Source organism: Scyliorhinus torazame, chromosome 3 (genome assembly GCF_047496885.1).
Source record: "Scyliorhinus torazame isolate Kashiwa2021f chromosome 3, sScyTor2.1, whole genome shotgun sequence".
Taxonomy (NCBI): domain Eukaryota; kingdom Metazoa; phylum Chordata; class Chondrichthyes; order Carcharhiniformes; family Scyliorhinidae; genus Scyliorhinus; species Scyliorhinus torazame.
Genome location: NC_092709.1, coordinates 279,576,711 through 279,598,840, shown reverse-complemented (window position 1 = coordinate 279,598,840; position 22,130 = coordinate 279,576,711). Strand labels below are relative to the sequence as shown.

The 22,130-nt window shown below is 47.9% G+C and overlaps 1 protein-coding gene across 6 annotated transcripts in view; it reads left to right on the top strand.

Annotated features, from left to right (window-relative positions):
- Window positions 1–22,130, top strand: part of rai14 (retinoic acid induced 14) — a 379,848-nt gene that overhangs the window by 282,141 nt on the left and 75,577 nt on the right. For all 6 annotated transcript variants that reach the window (XM_072497306.1, XM_072497307.1, XM_072497310.1 and 3 more), the window contains one exon: window positions 7,872–7,978. In XM_072497306.1, the coding sequence (XP_072353407.1) occupies window positions 7,872–7,978 (107 nt within the window). The remainder of the gene's footprint in view (window positions 1–7,871; window positions 7,979–22,130) is intronic.

The following is a 22,130-nucleotide window of genomic DNA, read 5'->3' as shown; positions in this document are numbered from 1 at the left end:
CCTCCCATCCTTGACGAGCACCAGGGAGGCGACATCAATCCTGGAGACTCGTTTGCGGCCACAGAAACGCCTATCTATTCCCCTTACAGTTGAATCACCTATAACTGTTGCATTCCCACACTTTTTACTCCTCCCCTCTGCAACAGAACCAACCGCGATGCAATGAATTTGGGTGTTGCTGCTTTCCCCTGAGTGGTCATTCCTCTCAACAGTATCCAAAGTGGTATATCTGTTTTGCAGGGGAATAGCCAGAGGAGATTCCTGTACTGCCTGCCTAGCTCTCTTGCTCTGCCTGGTGGTCACCCATTGCCTGCCTGCCTGTGGAGTCTGAGCCTGCAGTGTGACAACCTCTCAATACTTGATATCCACGATACTCTTTGTCACATGGATGCTCCACAGTGTCCCAGCCGCCGCTCCTGCTCCATCAGACTGGAAATCTTCCCGGCTTTCCACATGGAGCAGGAGGAGCAAACCACGACTTTGAGCTCTCCTGCCATGTATTACCACCCTTAAATGAAACCTTTGAAAGATGCTTGACTTCAGATTATACCCAATTCTCTAGGGCCCTTGTTTCCTGGTCCTCGTTATTACCAATTGTAGCCCTTGCAGATTATAAGCCACAAAAAGTATTTTCAGACTATAAGTGATAGAAATACCAAAGCACTATTATTTTCATGCAATCACCCCTGGAACGAATCATTCTTTCCGCAAAGTCTCACAAATAAACTAAAATAATAGAGCTTCAGCCCAGTACCCTAGCCACTGTTGGGGTCTGGTCTGGGACCATAATAAAAACTCAACCCAATTAATTTTTGTTTTCAAAGACAACAGTGAGCAAAATTTCTCCCTTGACTTGTTCCCTGTGGCAAATGAGCAACAGTCCCCATAATATTTGTGCATCTTGATATCTCCATTCTTCCACCCAAGCTGGGTGTTTTCCACCAATGAAATTTACAGCCATATTGAAAGCTGTTCCTGCTTGCCAATTTCCTGCAATGCATTGCCAGATTATAATAGTTATAAACGGGTACAAAATTGACCTTACAAAGGTTGCATCCAGTCATTTAAAAAAAAATAGTCACTGGAAAAATATTCAGAAAAAAAACTTAGAATAAAACTTTAAACACTTGCCTTCAATTTTATTACTTCAGGAAAATTAAATTCAATGTAGCCAAACCATAAATATGATTTATTAAGTCAAATTAAAAAGGCAGATTGGTTCTGTTCGTACAGATGATTGAACTGCAATGTTTCAATTTAAATAGTTAGGATGTTTTTGCATATATCAGCATACTTCTGTCAGTATTCTTAATGAGGTATGTGACAGATACATTGAAATGTTTTGCAGTTAAGCTTTTCGAAATGCATGTTGTGATGTTACTGTGGCGGTTGCAGCATGCAATGATTTACTGATATAAAATGCATATGTGGTCTAATTTAAATGACCTGGGGCAGAATAAATATTGAAATGCCTCATTTCACAGGGTGAATAAGATTTTCCTACACTTATTTAGATTTTAGACAAACAAAGGTGTGACTAAACTAGTCTGCTCCTAAAATGTACCGAAAAAATGACATTTTAAGTATTCACCCCTATGGAATGTTCACCTTAAATAACTCTCGAATATCTATATGAACTTCCTGTTGCATGCAAAAGTAGCTTCCAAAAAATCTTCAAATGAGAGAAATCTTTCCTCTTTGCTTCAAAAAGGTTATTGTTTCCTCAGCTCCACGGGGAATTTTATTCTGTTGAGTTTGCTCTTCCTGCTTAAGAATAGAAAGTATGCTATTTACATGCCCCATAGAACTGTGTTCGGTTATATTATTTGACACTTCTATTTAAGGTCCTTTGCAGTCCTGACATGAATTATAGCAGCTGCTCATTTAACTGGATGCATTAATTAAAAATCTGATTATATTTATGTCACTGATACAATCAAGACATTATTTTGCATTATTCAAAAATCACAATCGTTCTATTGTTGTGTGGGCAGAATTGCTATTAGGATTTTTGTTTCTGTATGTAATATGACTCCATGCTGGTGCCTTCTGGAGAGATCCCCTAATTTGCAATCTGCTAAAAATTGTGACAAAAATGTGGTCCTGGATTCTCCATCAGCAGGATCCTGCGTTTCGCCAGCAGCACACTCACGGCGTGGATTTCCCAACGGCGTGGGGATGCCCACAATGGGAAACCCTATTGGCCGGCAGCTGAGACGGAGAATCCCGCTGCCGGTAGGGGTGCGCCACACCAGGAAACGAATGTGGCGAGATGGAGAATCCCGCCCGTGATTTCTGCAGTCAAGGTACCATCGAGTAAGAAAACACTGCTTTCCTCCATTCATCTGTCAACTTGACCTTAAGTCATGTTGCGGGATGCAACTAAACAAAAGTCAAGTGCTTCACCACAGGAGGAAGAGAATCAGCCTTTGGGGAGAGTCTGCTCTGGCTAACTCTCGTGTAGATCATGGGAGAATAAAAAAATTAAGAAACCCTTATCCTTCATTTAAAAACATATTGGTTTCAGATATACATCATGGGTAAATAGGTCTTGTGAAATTTCAAGACGGAATTAGATATAGCTCTTGGGGCTAAAGGGATCAAGGGATATGGGGGGAAAGTAGGATCAGAGTATTGAACTTGATGATCAGCCATAATCATAATGAATAATGGAGCAGACTCGAAGGGCCGAATGGCCACCTCCTATTTTCTCTGTGTCTATGTATGAAAGTCTGTATTAGGTGTCACTTACAGTTTTTCTGTCATATTTAAGAAATGCAATGTTTTGTCAGTCAATCCGTAAATACCCACTTGCTGTGCTAAATTCTCTAGCTATAATTAACGACATGATTAATCATGTCAATCCTTCTGAACTCGATGCAGCTTTTGCATCTTCTGATCAATTAACATAGAAATCATAGAATCCCTACAGTGCAGAAGGAGGCCTATCGAGGCTGCACCGACCCTTTGAAAGAGCACCCTACCCATGTTGACTCTTCCGCCCACCCTGTAATCCCTTAACCTAACTTGCACACTCCTGGACACGAGGGGGCAGTTTAGCATGGCCAATCCACCTAGCCTGCATATCTTTGGATTGCGGCAGGAAACTCACGCAGACACAGGGAAACATACAAACTTCACACAGTCACCCAAGGCCGGGATTGAACACGTGTCCCTGTCGCTGTCAGGCAGCAGTGCTAACCATTGTGCCCCTATGCTACCCTAATATTTTTATAGCGGAGAACATGAGATATCGGGGTGGATTCGCCATTGCCCGGCGCTGGTACTGGGTCTCCTGATCGGGTGGAGAATGGAGTGTCAAGAGAAAAACTGGTTTGGCACCTCATTGCAATGCTCCGATCTTGATTTACATTTTATTAACAGGTTGTTCACCCCACCCAAACACAGTTATGCATCAAGTCCCTGACATGGTGGACTCCAAGGTGCGTCAGTGCATAACAAAAATGCCCCCTCCCCCCTCTAAAGTCCATCGATAGGCCCCATCCCCCCACAATGCAAACCCTGCTCACCCCCCTGCTGAAAAGCAGCGGCATCCTCCCCCTACCATGGGAATAAGGGTCACACCCCCCCCTGACACAGCATGCCGCATAAGGGCGACCAGATCTTTTTATCCCCCATCACAGTCGTTCCCCCCCATCGACATCCCCTTCCTCTTTTATTGGTGTGTCCGTATCTCTACCATCCTTCCTCCCATTGTCCCCCTCCCCTCTGTTGGCATCCCTCTCCCCACTGTTGGCATCCCCCTCCCCTCTGTTGGTGTCCCTCTCCCCCCCATTGGCGTCCACCTCCCCCCATTGGCGTCCACCTCCCCCACATTGGTGTCCCCCTCCCCCTATCTCCCTACTCCCATTGGCGTCCACCTCCCCCATTGGTGTTCCCCTTCCCCTATCTCCCTCCCCCCATTGGCGTCCACCTTCCCCATTGGCATCCACTTCCCCATTGGAGTCCACTTCCCCCATTGGTGTCCACCTCCCCCATTGGCATCCACCTCCCCCATTGGCATCCACCTCCCCCCATTGGCGTCCCCTCCCCCCATTGGCGTCCCCCTCCACCCCATTGGCGTCCCCATCCCCTCCCATTGGCGTCCCCATCCCCTCCCATTGGCCTCCCCCTCCACCCCCCATTGGCCTCCCCCTCCATCCCAATTGGCGTCCCCCTCCCCCCAATTAGCATCCTCCTCCCCACATTGCCCCCCCCCCAATTGGCGTCCCCCTCCCCATTTTGGTGTCCCCTTCCCCATTGGCGTCCCCCTCCCCCATTGGCATCCCCCTCCTCCCCCCATTGGCGTCCCCCTCCCCACCATTGGTGTCCCCCTCCCCCATTGGTGTCCCCGTCCCCCCCATTGGTGTCCCCCTCCCCCCATTGGCCTCCCCTCCACCCCCCATTGGCCTCCCCCTCCCCTCCCATTGGCCTCCCCCTCCACCCCCATTGCCCTCTCCCTCCACCCCAATTGACGTACTCCCCCTATTGGCATCCCCCTCCCCCCATTGGCATCCCCCTCCTCCCCATTGGAACCCCCTCCCCCCTATTGGCTTCCCACTCCCCCCATTGGTGTCCCCCTCCCCCCCTTTGGTGTCCCCCTCCCCCCCATTGGTGTCCCCCTCCCCCCATTGGTGTCTCTCCCCCCCCCCATTGTGTCTTCCTCCCCCCCATTGCCATCCCCCTAACCCCCCATTGGTGTCCCCCTTCCCCCATTGGTGTCCCCGTCCTCCCATTGGTGTCCCCCTCCCCCATTGGTGTCCCCCTCCCCCCCATTGGTGTCCCCCTCCCCCCCATTGGTGTCCCCCTGCCCCCCCATTGGTGTCCCCCCCCCATTGGTGTCTCCCTCTCCCCCATTGGTGTCTCCCTCCTCCCCCATTGGCATCCCCCTCCCCCCATTGTCGGCCACATTCCCACATTGGCACTACACCCCCCCATTGGCATCCCCTCCCCCCCCCATTGGCGCCCCCCTCCCCCATTGGAGTCTCCCCACTCCCCCATTGGAGTCTCCCGCCTCCCATATTGGAATCTCCCCCATTGGAGTCTCCGCCCTCCGTCATTGGAGCCTCCCCTCCCATCGGCGTCACCGTACCCCTCCCATTGGCGGCATCAACTCCGCCCCCATCGCATGCCTGTAACCCCCTTTCCTCCCATCAGTGACCCTCCCTCCTTGGCATTCCCGCCTCCCCCTTATCAGTGGCATCATTTCTCCCCCCCCTTATCAATGTCATTTCTCCCCCCCCCACCCCAATTTACATGAGTGAAAAATCACTGCATTTTCACTTACTCAACCCGAACATCGGCCTCAGAAAAATGTGTTTAAAGCAGCAGCTGTTACAGGTGTCAGACGCTTTCTGAAAGCCAAAAACACTTCAAAGGGCTTCAAATCGCTTGACAGCCTTTGAAATGCAAATATTCTACTCAATTTCACACAGCAATGCACTAGTCAGTGATTGACAGTTTCATTGATCCAGACTCAGCTGCTTAGGGAGTTTGTTTATTTAACTTTCCCTTCACGGTTCAGTGCTTCTCAATTTCTCTGCTTTGATGTTAACCACAATGTTTATAAACACTCTTGATATGATTGACGGTTCCTCACCGTTTCAAAAGGAGCTAAGTGATTTCACTTCTTGGGCGAAATTCTCCGGAAACGGCGCGATGTCCGCCGACTGGCGCCCAAAATGACGCAAATCAGTCGGGCATCGCGCCGCCCCAAAGGTGCGGAATGCTCCACATCTTTGGGGGCCGAGCCCCAACCTTAAGGGGCTAGGTCGGCGCCGGACGAATTTCCGCCCCGCCAGCTGGCGGAAAAGGCCTTTGTGCCCCACCAGCTGGTGCGGAAACGACATCTCCGAGCGGCGCATGCGCGGGAGCGTTAGCGGCCGCTAACGGCATTCCCGCGCATGCGCAATGGAGGGAGTCTCTTCCGCCTCCGCCATGGTGGAGACGGTGGCGAAGGCGGAAGGAAAGGCGTGCCCTCACAGCACAGGCCCGCCCGCGGATCGGTGGGTCCCGATCGCGGGCCAGGCCACCGTGGGGGCACTCCCTGGGGCCAGATCGCCCCGCGCCTCCCCCCAGGATCCCGGAGCCCGCCCGCGCCACCTTGTCCCGCCGGTAAGGTAAGTGGTTTAATCTACGCTGGTGGGACAGGCATTTTAGCGGCGGGACTTCGGCCCACCCGAGCCGGAGAATCACGCGGGGGGGCCCACCAACCGGCGCGGCGCGATTCCCGCCCCCGCCGAATATCTGGTGCCGGAGACTTCGGCGACCGGCGGGGGTGGGATTCACGCCAGCCCCCGGCGATTCTCCGACCCGGCGGGGGGTCGGAGAATCTCGCCCCTTATTTCTCAGCAGAAAGCACTTAGATTCTTTTGAGACTTAGCTCACTTTGGCATCAATAGTAGTGGGAACCTCCGGGGGAGGCCAAGTAGGACCATCCATTTGGTACTTTTAGTTGAAGTAGGTGGAAGCACTTCTGCTCCAGAACGAGGAATCCCGGCCATCATGTGACCCCTGTCAACATTAACATGATGTGTTCTTAATCAAGTGAAATAGTTTGTTTCTCAAGCTGAACCCATATGATTGCTTTTGCATAAATTTTCAAAAATATAGCTGGAGGGGACTGCAGATGAAAAAATCCCAAAATAAATGGATATCCAAATTTTGGCACTTTAAAGCATCATTTTGGCATAGGCAGGTAGAATTGCCCGGTAGTTTCATCGAATGTGTTCATTTTCTGTGGAACATTACTGAAACCTGAACAGAAATTGTACTTGTGTTTAAAGAGCAATAACTCAGTTAACTTGCAATCACCAAATGTGATGGTGTATCTAGAAACACAAAGGTTAGATCCAACATCCCAACATAAATACTCATATTAAAACAAAATAAGATTATACAGTCGACATGAAAAGAAAAAATTGTAAATCCTGGAAATCTGAATTGAAATCAGAACGCATTGAAAATGTACAGGTCTGTTAGTAACGTGAGTATTTTTGTTGCTTTTTCAATTAAGCCTTTGCGAAAGGAAGAGTTCGATTACAGATTTCTAGCCCTCAGCTTTCAAAATTTCCCTAGACTGAAATTTTTCCTCATGCAATCGAAGAAATCCATAATGCCTATGGCGTGATCTCTCTTACAAGGGCAAAAGACAAGGCTGAAATGCTCTCGGGCACATTCAACTAAAAGTACCAAATGGATGGTCCTACTTGGCCTCCCCCGGAGGTTCCCACTACTATTGATGCCAAAGTGTGGCTAATTTAGTGAATACTACATGAAATCGGGGGCAACTGAGGAGATTGGACAGAGACACAATGGACCCAGATAAAAGTGTGCGTGTAAAGTTGAAGACCTGTGTTACCAGAACTAGATGTTCTCTTTGTCACACCCGCAGTGACCAATGGGAAAATGGCCTAGCCACGAAAAGCAGCACAAATCTAACTCGCCCAATTACCACTGTCTCGTCCTCTTCCCAGTCACCAGCTAACTGATGGAAGAAATCATAAATAGTTCTATAGGTGACACGACTCATAATAACATGCTCATTAACACTCTGAACTTGTCAGATACTCTGAACAATTTCAGCTCTACTGTGATACATACATGGTGCAAAAGCTGAGTGTAATGGCCTTAAAAATCAAGGCAGTATTTGACTGAGAAATTAACTAGCTCAGCATAACACTGGTGATTGAATCCAGGGATAATCCCAGTCAATTTGCCTCAATACCACATGAGAATCTGTCAAGGGTTTTAAAAAAAAAACATTTCAAATTCAGTTTGTTCAAAGTTAAAATATGAACGATCTTATCTGTGCACAGAGGTGATACATGAAGTTCTTTTTTTCTGCAACCCTGCATTTATTTGGAATCTAGGAAGGTTTTACACCGCTGATCCAAGCTGCACAGAGCAACCACGCTGAGGTGTGTAATTACCTGACAGATCAAGGAGCAGATATTGATGCAAGAGACAAAAATGGCAGGTAATGTGGTGCATTAATTCAGAATGTTTGTAATTACAAAAAAAATCATAGCGCAGTTTTGCTAGTTTTGCCCTGTATCCCACCCTTGTCCTCCAAATTAAATATATAAAGTTTAACAGATTACAATTGCATTTGAATGTTGTGCATCAGTTTATGATAGGCTGTATGTGACATTGATGGCATGCATCCATTGTATCTTCATAGAGCAAGCAGCAAATCAATAAGCACCATTCAGCGGACTTACTAAGTGCTTTCGGGTGCATTTGATGGGGTGATTCTCAGCAGCTGCTATTCAACGCCACTTTGGCTTTTTTTTTGGCCGCGGGGAGTTTCTCCTCGCCAAGGCCGCACTTACAGCGTTTTCTTGTTGGCAAGGTGATCTCGCCAGCAGGAACATCTGCTCTCGGGTCAGGACGCCATTTTGATCAGCAGCCCCAAACTGCCCAACACGTCCCCTCAACCTTGTTGAGGCCTGTGGGAAGCCCTCCTATGGGCAAGCCCACCGTGGCACTGCCACCTGGGCATCCTGATGGTGCAGCAGCCTGGCGGTGCCCCCTCCAGGCACCCTGGCGGTGCACCCTCCCCCAGGCACCCTAGTGGTGTACACACCGGGTACCCTTGTGGTGCGCTCCCCCACCTCCCCCCGGTATCCCCCCTCCATCAGTGTTAAGGTGCCCAAGTGCCAGGGTACCACCCTGCCTTGTACCCAGCGACCCAAGGTTTCCAATGGCCTGTGAGACCTCCCAAGGTGCAGTTACGCCTGGTCCATGTTTGTATGGACCAGTACCATATGGCGCCCTGTCGAGATCGCGCAGGTGTGGCCATTGAGTCCTGGGGACACCCAGTTATTCAAATGCGATATTAGGCTTTTAAGTATACAGATCTGGGTCTCATGAGCAAATGTGCGATCAGGATCGTGAGGGCGGAGCGAGTCGGCTGGCACGCGATCCAACCGAAGTTCGACGCAGAGCCTGATTTGGGACTCTCGCGCAATTCGCATATTGAGCCTGCAACCATGCTGGGAACAACGGGGTCACTGAATCACGTCCAATGTGTGTCCCGGACATGCAGTTTTGACATTGCGGATGTTCGCTTTTTAAGCATTACAGGCAGATTTAAGATTCTGTGACTGAAACACAGATCTCTGTTTTGTGTTGTGTATAGTTTTGTAATTGGTCATTTTAGAAAATTAGTTGGTTTATAACTAAAATAAACTTGCTCTATATATAATATTGTTTATAACAAGTAAGTAACTTTGCAATAATCTATTTCTAGATCAATATATTGAGGTGCAGTTAGCTTTATTTTTTTTTGAGATTATCGTAACCAGTGGTAAATAAATTGCAATGTAAGAATGCAAGTATTCTGCGAGCATAAAGAGTTTTTTAACCTCTTACTAAATTCCCCTTTTAATTAACCTCATTTACCAGATCTACTCAAACAACCCCTTCTCTTTCTCCAGAAGCCGAACTAATTGTCTCTTCATCCAATTTATACCGTCAGCTTCATTGACTTTCCCTGGTAACTCATTTCACAGCTCTATTAGTGTTTGGAAAAACTGTTCTGTACTCCCTTTTCTCATTTCTAATATGCTCATTTTCAAATTTATAACCTGGGGCAGAATTTTCCGATATTTTTTCAATGTTTCACACTGCACTCATGGTGGCCTGCCTCTGATCCGCTCACCCCAGTGAAACTTAATCTCTGCAGTCAACTGTTCCAAGTTCAGTCGGGAATATGGCTACCAGGAAGCCAGCAGCACATTTCACAGAGAAAACCCTTGCCAAACATCTGAATGGTGTCTATCAGAGGCATGATATCCTGTACCTGCGTTTGGCCAGACGTCCAGCAAGCAAGGTCATCAACCACGCCTGGGAGGCGCTGGCAATGGTGGTGAGTGCCAGTTCACTCCGTAAGAGGATGGGGCTACAGTGCTGAGTGAAGATGAATGACCTTCGTCGGGCAGCCAGGCAAGTCCGCCCTCCTCATGTCTCCCGTTACACCTCTTAACAAAGCCAGCACACCTCCAAGGTGATCTCTCTCCCATCATCTCATGGGGTCCCAACACTTGTCATCCCACCCCTACCCACCCTTCCCAACTCCCCAGGATTCCCCAGTAGCTATTCTGCTCCTTATATCCCCTCTTCCCCCTCACCTGCCACTCATACCAGACTTCATCACCATCTGACCTGGCAGGACTCCTGCCTACACTCTCTCCCCATCTGTCTCATTGCAGGCCAAAGTCGAGCACAACCGATGTGAGCGGGTACAGCCTGCAGGAATCACGCCCAAGCTGAAAACACAAATGCCCTTTCAGGAAAGAGCCCTTGAGCTGGCCGGCGAGATGCAGGACCGCACCTGTGCAGAGGGCGAAGACAAAAGTGTGAACCCTGGACACAGGCAATCATGGTGCATCCCTCACAACTTTCTCCAATCAGTCTGCCCTTTGATGCACTGATGCCATCTCGCTTCCCTTGCAGATCAATCAGTCAACCAGCCAGGACCATCCTCACGGTCCTCACAGACCCAAACAGCTCCACGGGAGACATTTCGGAGACCAGCATCAAAGAGGTGTCACAGCTGTCACCTGCACCCTCCACAAGTGCAGATACTCAGGCCTCAGTGTGAATAACTAGTAGACAGGCTTTTGGGTCACTCACTTACGATCACATCACAGCTGAAGATCCAGAGCAGGTGAAGGCAGGGACGTTGCAGGGATCGAGCAGGCAGAAAGATGCCAGAGCCAGGATTCTGCTGAGCCTCAGGCTGATGACCCGAAAGGTTGAGGGTGCTAGGCCTTTTCTCATTAGAACGGAGAAGGATGAGGGGCGACTTGATAGAGGTTTATAAGATGATCAGGGGAATAGATAGAGTAGACAGTCAGAGACTTTTTCCCCGGGTGGAACAAACCATTACAAGGGGACATAAATTTAAGGTGAAAGGTGGAAGATATAGGAGGGATATCAGAGGTAGGTTCTTTACCCAGAGAGTAGTGGGGGCATGGAATGCACTGCCTGTGGAAGTAGTTGAGTCGGAAACATTAGGGACCTTCAAGCAGCTATTGGATAGGTACATGGATTACGGTAAAATGATAGAGTGTAGATTTATTTGTTCTTAAGGGCAGCACGGTAGCATTGTGGATAGCACAATGCTTCACAGCTCCAGGGTCCCAGGTTCGATTCCGGCTTGGGTCACTGTCTGTGCGGAGTCTGCACGTCCTCCCCGTGTCTGCGTGGGTTTCCTCCGGGTGCTCCGGTTTCCTCCCACAGTCCAAAGATGTGCAGGTTAGGTGAATTGGCCAATGATAAATTGCCCTTAATGTCCAAAATTGCCCTTGGTGTTGGGTGGAGGTGTTGAGTTTGGGTAGGGTGCTCTTTCCAGGAGCCGGTGCAGACTCAAAGGGCCGAATGGCCTCCTTCTGCACTGTAAATTCAATGATAATCTATGATTAATCTAGGACAAAGGTTCGGCACAACATCGTGGGCCGAAGGGCCTGTTCTGTGCTGTATTTTCTATGTTCTATGACATGCCCAGAGCTGCTGGAGTTGCAAAAGCAGTTTTGCGAGCATCAGGAAGGGATGACAAGATCCCTCCTCAGACGGCCTTCAGTCTGAGGAGATGGTGACATCGCTCCGATGCAAGAAAGCCAACACTGCAAGGGTGTAACCATAGTGGAGTCCTGGATGCAGGACATGCTCACCATGGCAGGGAATGTCCGCTACATGATTCAGCTCATGAGCTCCATAGCTGTGGGCATGAGCTCCATGGTGCAGGTCTTTAACTGCATGGTTAAGTGGGAATCCACGAGGGTCAGCGCTTACGCCTACTGCCCTTCAATCCCATGGTGGGCCCCTGGGGGATGAGGATCGGCAGGAGCACAGCTTGGGACCTTCCAGCCAGGAGATGTTTGGTGTTTCCAACCCCCCACCACACTGAAGGTTCCGGCTCCCCAGGGGCCCCACACCAAGGTAATCTCAGGCAACAGTGCATGGATGCCAGCAGGCCACCTCATCCTCAGCTGTGAATCCTGAGGACACACATGGACATAGTAGCAGGTTGAGGAAGACTAAGAAACAATAGACACCTAGTGAGAAAGGGGGAACCTGGGCACTATTAGAAAAATAACTAGCTAGCGTTAAAATTACTTTGTTCACCCATAAAGAACCTCCACGACGAACTCCCACAGGCACCACAGTAGTGAGAGGATGTCAGACCTTATTGTGGGAGAGGTTTTCGCACCCTAGTCCTGGTCATTCCAAACTTCAAGGCTATGTCGGGCACCATGTGAACCCTGGTGGTCGTCTGAGGTCCTTCCTCCACAGGTTGCTCCTTGCCAACCACTTTGACATCTGAGGAGATGTGGCGCTCCTCCATGTCCTCCTCATCCAGCTGCATGCCCTGCTGCTGTGCAGGATGCACATAGTACAGCAGACCATAATGACGTGGGACACCCTTTCGGGGCTGTCTTCGAGGGCTCCTTCTGACCAGCCCAAGCACCGGAACTGCTCAATCAACACATTCATTGACACATGAGCCACATTGGAGCGAGTCTCAGTGGTTTTTTGTGGTCTCCACAGTGGCGTCGTCAGCCACCTCGTGAGTGGATACCCTTTATCCATCCGTCCAGCCACTGCTCTCCCTTAAAAACAATGAGCATTTCAAGGTGTAATTGTCATGGACGCTCCCTTACATGATGGTCACAGGCGATCTGGACTTTGAGGGATGGGTATCCCTTGGAGTTCACAAATGGGGTCCCATGCCGCCATGGAACGCAGAGCCACATGGGTGCAGTCGATGACACCCTGCACTTGGGGCATGTCTGCTATGAGAGTGACGCCCGAGCGCCCTAACTCACCTGTCCCGGTCCAAGTTGATGTACATGTGAGCCCTCGTGAGTAGCACATCTGTGACCTACCCGATGTACTTGTGCATGGCTGACTGGGAGGTGCGGCACAGGCCACCTGTGCTGCCCTGAAATGAGCCACTGACCTGGAAGTTCAGAGCGACAGTGATTTTAAGGGCCGCAGGCAATGGGTGACCTCCCAGTTCATGGAAACTCTTGCATCACCTGGCACAACCCCGGAACAGATGCAGCCTTGTCCGGCACTGGACCTCTGACATTTGGAGGTAAGATGTTCTATGGCGGAATACCTGTGGCTGGAAGTGTCTCCTCCAAGGGTCCACCATCTTTAGCCCTGCCCCCCAGGAGCCTTCCCCACCCCTGCAATGGCACTGGTCCTGACCATGTGCAGCCGCACCTCGATGTTGCTGCTGATGCTCGATAGAGTCAAAAGAATTGGCAGCTGTACTGGCTCTATGATTCTCTCAAATCAAAATTTGAAAGGAAGAGAACATCAAAGTGAGTGATGCAGAGTCCTGACCCAGAGCCCTCTCAGAACTTGGGACATCCACCCATATGCAATTCCCTATGTGAGCTCCTTTCCCCTGAGCCACATTCCCTCCTCTGTCACACAATAGCCACTTCCCCACAGTTGTCCCTCTCATCTCCACCTGAATGAAACTCTAACACAGAACCTCAGCAGGCCAAGTGATTCCCCCAAAGGTGAGGAAGGAGGGCCATTGAGTGCATTTTATGGACTTGTGCTCTAACCTCATAGGGGAACGAGACACTGCCACCCAGCATGTTCTGAACAGGGTAATTGTTGAGTGCATTCACCATAATGCCTTGCAATGGGACCCACATCTTTGTCACCTCTTTGTTATTGAGGCCTGAGTATTAGCCTTGGAAATCCATGCTTGAGGGCTAAACTTCCAAAGGGTTAACTATCAGGTGTTGATCATACTCATGCATTGTAATGCTGACTGAATTGGCACAGTTGATTTGCCAAGGAAGGGTTAGGGGGCTAATTAGGCAGCAGGTTTTCCCTTCTAGCAGACGAGGCACACCTGATGCATGTGAAGACTGCATTTCCGAGATGGCACCCTCATTCCCTGAGCTCTCATGGGCTGCGGATTAAACCTGCCTTTCAATATGAACAGCCAGCCACCTGTACACTAATCTCTGGGAGCCATGCCACCAGAAACAATGGCCTTGCACTTCCAGACAGCTCATGCCCTCTGACTTCAAAGTGCCACCTGAGTTCATTCTGACTGCACTCTTCCTCCCCCATGTGAGGTTCTTCAGTTCTCTTGAAGCTGGAGCCACGCCTCGTCAGTGTTTCCCACTCTGTCCATGCAGCCTGGTGTCTCATGGGACTCCACCTAGGGACCTCATCATCTGACTGTGCTGACTCTGTGAATTCACCTGCTCGCAAGCACTTTCCAGTTGCCATTCGAGAAGGGCAATCCCTCAGTGGTTATATTTCCACAAACCCAGCAAGGAGGACATTGGAAGAGTCGCCTGCCCATCAGCCGCCAGACCCCTTTAAACCTGGAGGCTCACAGCCATTAAGGATCGCTAAAGCCTGCGAATGACCCCACCCCTCCTGAGTCGCCAATTTCCCCTTCGGAGGTGAGGTCACCAGGTTCTCGTTTTCATAGTCACCCCAGTGCCCAATGAATATTCAGTGCAGAGCTGAAGTTCTGGCGGGACGCTCCCTAATAATATATTAATCTATTTAAATGAGATTCCTAACCTGCTGTGGTGAGATTCTCATTACAACCTGGCGACGGGTGTGGGAAATCAGGAAACGCGAACTCTCCGGCGAGAATCGCGATTCCCCACTCTTGCCAGATTTAGCACCTGTGTCGCTATCTTGCCGACGGCTAACACAGGATGAAAATTGCCCCCCCACAGTGTTTGAAATAATTAAAGTTTATCTGAATCACCTTTCTAATTTTCCTTCATAATCTTGAGAAGTTTAGTTGGATCACTTTGAAGTCATCTTTCCAGAGAAAATAAGTCTAACTTCCTTCGCTTTTTCTTACAGCTTATGGCTGGGATTCTCCGCCCTCGTTTTAGGCAGGTGGGAAAGCCGTTGCAGGCGGAGAATCCAATGGAAGTCTCCAGGCGGCTTTTACACTGCTGGTATTTTCTGTTCTGATCGTCCCCGCACCCCACCAATGACACAATGGTGGTCCTGCCTTGAAAGGTCAGGAACCTCATTGCCATACATTTGCAGGCTACTCCACTTTATCATCAAACCGCTTCCACCCCCAACGTTCCTGGCGGGGTGGGTTCACTCAAAGCCCACCCTGCCAGGGTGGCATCATGGGACCCGTCTGCCTTCAGCATTTTTTGAAAACTAAGTGTCAAACACATGGCGGGAAAAGCTGGTAGTGGAGCCAGCGGGCTACACACCGCTTTCCCACCCGAGTTGACAGTTAGTTAAAAAATTATAAAATGACACCCTACATTTCTGGTAACCAACAGCAAGCTTATTCCTTCCTCTAAACACTGTGGAAATTGTTATTTTTCCAGCTATTTGGTGACCACGTGAGTTCTAATTGATGTGCCTGATTTCACTACTAGTACGCCAATATATATTGACTCTCTGATACATAAATCAGAGGATTGCATTTATTCTGGTGGCCAAGTGACTCTTGAATTTCAATCATTCGGCTCATACATCATGACTGCTGTGTAAAACCTATCCTCAGCCAGTTTTGCATCTGTGTGGAAGTGATACAGGGGCGGTAACTGAGGAAGTGAAGTATGTTTAATGAGTTTTGTATTCCAGAGAAATTGCAGGGGAGAATGGCACACAGCAACAGTGGGAGGGGAGGTCGATCCCGGCCCCAGGTCACTGTCTGTGTGGAGTTTGCACATTCTCCCCTTGTCTGCGTGGGTGTCGCCCCCACAACCCAAAGATGTGCAGGTTAGGTGGTTTGGCCACGCTAAATTGCCCCTTAATTGGAAAAATAAAATTGGTTACTCTAAATTTTTTTTTTTTTTTAAACAACAGTTGGGGGGTTTACCTCGCATACAAAATTATATATATTGTGTATTTAAGGGAGGGAGAATCTAGAAATTTCAGATTTTTCAAGTACTTAATGAGTAACTTCTGCATATGAACAATTATTATTATTATCAAGACTATCTAAATAGATATCAATAGCCATACGCATAAAATTCCATAAAAATGCTTTGCTATCCTGTCTAAAATGTAACTTGAACAGCCACTACAGGTAGGAATGAATAGAGCTAAAAACGGTTAAAATAATGGAATATGAATGTTTTTAAGCAACATGGTATCATTGTGATTATCATTGTAAAAGTATCATTGTGTAATAATTTACACTAGTTTTCATGCTGCTGTAACCTCTGGTAGAATATTGCTCTACTTCAGTGACAATGCTGCTTTCTGTTTTCAGGATCATCTTATCCCAGCAGTGAATCTGAGAGAAATATTGCTTCTGGAGTTAAATAACTAAGAGAAAAAGATTGAGCTTCAGAACAGATCTGATCTTCCATTGGCAACCTGTAGATATGTATTGTAAATATAAAGACCAAATTCTTTAGTTGTGAAATTGGGAAAATTTAAAATCCCAGGGAAATGTTGTCAACCTTTGTTTAAAACCATTTTTAAATGGTAGAGTCACAGCACAAATGGAAGTCTGTCTGTTCTATTTCAAGATTCTTGGAATCCATTGATTCAGTTATGTTATACTGCGGCACTGGAGGAAGCACTGCCTAGTTGCAGTGCTGTGTAAATCAGGTGCACCTGATATTTTTACAGACATCTCCTACATCACCAGAGGTGCAGTGCCTGTCACCAGCAAACTCAGAATCGCAAAATTGTCATGGTGGAGAAGGAGGCCATTTTGCCCATTGTGTCTGCACCAAATAAAACGGTCCCTCACTCAAATGAGTGTCCCAGCCACTCCCTCAGATTGTCCTGTGGTTCCCTCTGCTCCCAGTTACCCTCCAGTTAATTTTCCTCACCCTCTGCATACTCTTGTGCATGTAGGAAAAAGCTGTTCACAATGAAGGTGCAGACATTCACTTGTGTAATTTATATCAGGGCTGCCTGAGTCACTGATTTGCTGATGCAGGCTATCATTTTTCTTGATTTTGTTGGTGACTTCTGAACAACTGGTCAATTTTTCATGAGTGAAGCTGGAACTAGGGGCCACGAGTAAAAAAATTAGTCATTCATTAATTTGAAGGAATTCAAAATTCACAAATTCAAAGGAATTTGAGTCAAATCTCTTTACACCGAGCTGTTAGAATGTGGAATTATGTAGTTGAGATGAATAACATAGATGTCCTAAGGTACAGGCTGGGGTATGGTATCAAAGTGGTCCAGTATTATTGGACTCGTAATCCAAGGCCTAAGCTTCTGATCGAGTCCCAGCACTGCAAGTGGGAAATTTAAGTTCAATTAATTTGGGAGGGGGGAGAATAAAAGATAACATCAATAGTGGATTGTCCTAAACACCCATCATGTTGACTAATATTCTTTAGGGAAAGAAATCTGCTATATTGCAGTCTAAAGCTCTCAGCATCAATATCTAATTCCTCTAACAGGTTATTTTGCGGCTTTTCTTCATCAAGAAAGTATTGGCTAGGAGGAGAGGAAGAACATCAACTGCTGTGTAATTGTGACCAAAGGTTCACAGATAAATGTAAACAAAGCAGAACTGGAGGGCTGAAGCTTATAAATTGAACAGAATGGTGACATAGAAGTACAAGTATGACTAGTCCAATCTGCAAGTTGGAAGATAGGAGCAGGCTGCAATAAAAGCAGACTTAAAAATGTGAACAAATGAAAGAAAAGAATGTGAACAGTTTGGCAGGAAAATACCTTATTTTGATTAATAAATGTACATGTCCCTTTATTGTCATATGTTTATTGGATTTGTTTTGACAGGGCCTGCTAACTGAGTACATCTTCTATCTTGGGATTATAGGCCGCTACTTTTAATGCTCCCCATTTTTTGTGATTTTTCTTTTCATCCTATTCCCAGGAGGAATTTTAAAATATTGAATTTCTGAGGTTAGCACAAGATGTGATGCAGTATCCGAGATATCAGATTCTTTTGTATTTGGTCAACCATTCAAAGGCATTTTTCTCCCTCTGACCTAACAATAGAGTGAAATACAGCAAGCAGCTATCCATGGAAAATAATACCTTTTTGAAATGATAACCATGTAAATTTATATTGGGCAGCATTTAATGATGAAGAAAAGAGGCAGTCATAGAAGCAGAGATCTGACCAATTCAATTGCAGATCCATTATTAATCTATATGTTGTAATCAGGAATTTTATGCAGTTTGTAATTATGTACAGACCGGTAAACTGTATTAAGATTTGCTTGTCATTCTTGCAAGGTTAAAATTCGACATTGCAAGAAAAATATTGGACGCAATTTAATGGCCACATTGCGCTTGAGGGAGAGGCCAAAAATAAGAAACGCTCTGGGTGCTGATCGGTTTGCGATCTAACCGGCCCGCTCCCATTGGCGAAAGCAGGATAGAGTGGCGAGAAACCAATAATCACCACTTAACGACAAACTCCATACAATTAATGTGAGCAACCGCCTATCTAATGGCCTCCCGTGATCTAACCGCCTCCCCAGCAAGTGGTCACACAGGCGCCGATTAGTATACCTTTTTAAAAACATTAGGCTTTCCGACTTGGGGATCCAAGGAGATGAGTAGCCATCTTCGCTCCCGGGCAATGAGCCTGGAGATCCTGGGGTGCTCGGAGAGGGGGAAAGCGGCTGGGGAAGACCCCGGGGGGTCAGTCGGGGTGGCCCAACACCACATGGACTGCAACGGTTCAAGAAGGCAGCTCACCACCTCCTCGAAGGCTATTAGGGATGGGCAATAAATGCCGGCCGAGCCAGCAACACCCACATCCCATGAATGAATTTGTAAAAAATTTAAGATTGGATTGGATTTGTTTATTGTCACGTGTACTGAGGTACAGTGAAAAGTATTTTTCTGCGAGCCGCTCAACAGATCATTAAGTACATGAGAAGAAAAGGGAATAAAAGAAAATACATAATAGGGCAACACAACATATACAATGTAACTACATAAGCACTGGCATCGGATGTAGCATACAGGGTGTAGTGTTAATGAAATCAGTCCATAAGAAGGTCATTTAGGAGTCTGGTGACGGTGGGGAAGAAGCTGTTTTTGAGTCTGTTCGTGCGTGTTCTCAGACTTCTGTATCTCCTGCCTGATGGAAGAAGTTGGAAGAGTGAGTAAGCCGGGTGGGGGGGATCTTTGACTCTACTGCCTGCTTTCCCCAGGCAGCAGGAGGTGTAGATGGAGTCAATGGATGGGAGGCAGGTTCGTGTGATGGACTGGGCGGTGTTCACGACTCTCTGAAGTTTCTTGCGGTCCTGGGACGAGCAGTTGCCATACCAGGCTGTGATGCAGCCTGATAGGATGCTTTCTATGGTGCATCTGTAAAAGTTGGTAAGAGTCAATGTGGACATGCCGAATTTCCTTAGTTTCCTGAGGGAGTATAGGCGCTGTTGTGCTTTCTTGGTGGTAGCGTCGACGTGGGTGGACCAGGACAGATTTTTGGAGATGTGCACCCCTAGGAATTTGAAACTGCTAACCATCTCCACCTCGGCCCCGTTGATGCTGACAGGGGTGTGTACAGTACTTTGCTTCCTGAAGTCAATTACCAGCTCTTTAGTTTTGCTGGCATTGAGGGAGAGATTGTTGTCGCTGCACCACTCCACTAGGTTCTCTATCTCCCTCCTGTATTCGGACTCATCGTTATTCGAGACCCGGCCCACTATGGTCGTATCGTCAGCAAACTTGTAGATGGAGCTGGAACCAAATTTTGCCACGCAGTCGTGTGTGTACAGGGAGTAGAGTAGGGGGCTAAGTACGCAGCCTTGTGGGGCGCCGGTGTTGAGGACTATTGTGGAGGAGGTGTTCTTGTTCATTCTTACTGATTGTGGTCTGTTGGTCAGAAAATCGAGGATCCAGTTGCAGAGTGGGGAGCCAAGTCCGAGGTTTTGGAGCTTTGATATGAGCTTGGCTGGGATTATGGCGTTGAAGGCGGAGCTGTAGTCAATAAATAGGAGTCTAATGTAGGAGTCCTTGTTTTCGAGATGCTGTAGGGATGAGTGTAGGGCCAGGGAAATGGTGTCTGATGTGGACCGGTTGCAGAGGTATGCGAATTGCAGTGGATCAAGGCGTTCTGGGAGTATGGAGGTGATGCGCTTCATGATCAACCTCTCGAAGCACTTCATTACGACTGAAGTCAGATGGAGGAATTGCGGTTTTCCTTCCAGAAAGTAATCTTTTCTTACAACTTTTCCCTTGCTCACCTGAGAGGATGGGTTTCGAGATAACCTCAGTCTTCTATTGTTACGCTATAATTGAATGCTAAGAGGTATTATAGCATGCTCGATTTATAGGTCCTAACTTGCCACTATCCTTTTAGAAACTTGCTGCAGGAAATGTTGAACCTCTCATTGGTGCAAGTCTTGAAGCACTAAACTGGTGTGTCACTCTGTTTCTCTTGCAATAAGAACTTTATAATGTTGCCTGTTTAAGGCAGAAAGAAACTGTAACCCTGTAGTATAAAAATAACTAACTAATCTAACTGTTATCACATTTGCTCCTTTTGTAAATTCCATCCTAAGCATTCTTTCATTTGTTGGCATTCTGAACCTCGTTATGTTTTTCAATTAAATGAATTTTTACATTTTATCCATGGCTGAACATCTGTAGAAGAAACTATTTTTCCTTTTCATGTCAAACATCTGTTTGCCGTTGAAAGTTTAAATTTACTATACAGGCTGTTTTGATTCAACACTTGTTCAATGCTTACAGAAGCAGAGTTTTGTATCTTTTTATTCCTGGACAGTGCAGAAGAGAAAGTTTGAAGTTGTTCAGTTAGCGAAATAGCTAGCCTGCAGTCCTCTCCTTTCTATTGTCATCGTTCTTCGCAGCCTGTTTATTAATACAGTTGTAAGATCTGTTGGGCTATTTCCTCCCTTGTTCTGTCTAAATTCTTAATATGTCACTCTTCTTCTTCAGTCACCCATCAGCCCAATGTATTGAAATTGGAGCTGAGATTTTCCCAGCCTCTTGGCAATGGGGTTGGAGATTAGGCGGGATGGGGAGGATGTTGGAGGGAGGCAGCCAGGAATATGGGGTGGGAATCCCGGGGGGGGCGACGCGAGTCCCGCCCTGACATCGGCTGCCGTTTTGCGGGCAGGGACGGGATTCACGCCACGCCAGTCGGGGGTCATTGGCCCTCCCGGCAATTCTCCGGCCCCGATGGGCAGTGCAGCCGTCCGTTTTTGGCCAGTCCCGCCGGCGTGAATCACTCACCTCATGTACCGGCGGGATCTGGCACGTAAGTCGGCGGGGGCGGTAGGCCTGGCCCGCGATCCTGTTCCATGGGGGCACTTCTTCCTTCCGCGCCAGCCCCTATAGGGCTCCGCCATGGTCAAAATACGCCAGCTGGTTTGCGCATGCGCGAACTCGCGCCTCCCTTCGCCGCCGGCTGGAGCGGCTCCAACCCCACTTTCGGGGGTTGTTGACGCTAGAGTGGTTGGCGCCGGTTCTCCCGCCGGCGTAGGGACTTAGTCACCAGAAGGGAGAATCCCAGCCATGATGTGTAGCCTCGTCAGAATGGTTTCCTATTTGTTGCAATGCCAGCAAACGTCCCCAGGATTGGGCTGGTAGCAGTCAACCAATTAGGTTGATTAAGGCTTTAAGAGCAATTTAGCAGCATCATCAGAAATTACCCACTGCACGCATTGGCCACCAATTCGTTTGAGATGGCCACCTTACGGCAGATATTGTGGTCTATCATCGGTGCCTAAGCTCGATGCTTCAATGACAGTACTGCATGGAATAAAAGCCGTAATCAGGGCCAGGGAGGATCATAGGAGGTGGGATACACTGCACTTAACATTGGCGGGGAGGGTCCAAGAGGTGAAAATCGTGCCGAGTTTCTTGTTTATCTTTCAGGCTCTCCCGATCTTTATACCAAAGGCCTTTTTTCGGAAAGTGGACATGATCATTTCGGACTTTGTATGGGCGGGGAAGGTGTCGAGGGTGGGGAGGACCCTGATGCAGAGGCAGAGGCAGCAGAGGGGGTTGACGTTGCCGAATTTGCTTCATTATTATTTGCGGCGAATGTGGACAAAGTGCGGCGGTGGTGGAAAAGAGAAGGGGCAGAGTGGGTTAGGATGGAGGAGGAATCTTGTAAGGGGTCTAGTTTGAGGGCTATGATAATGGCAGCATTGCCAATGGCTCCGAGT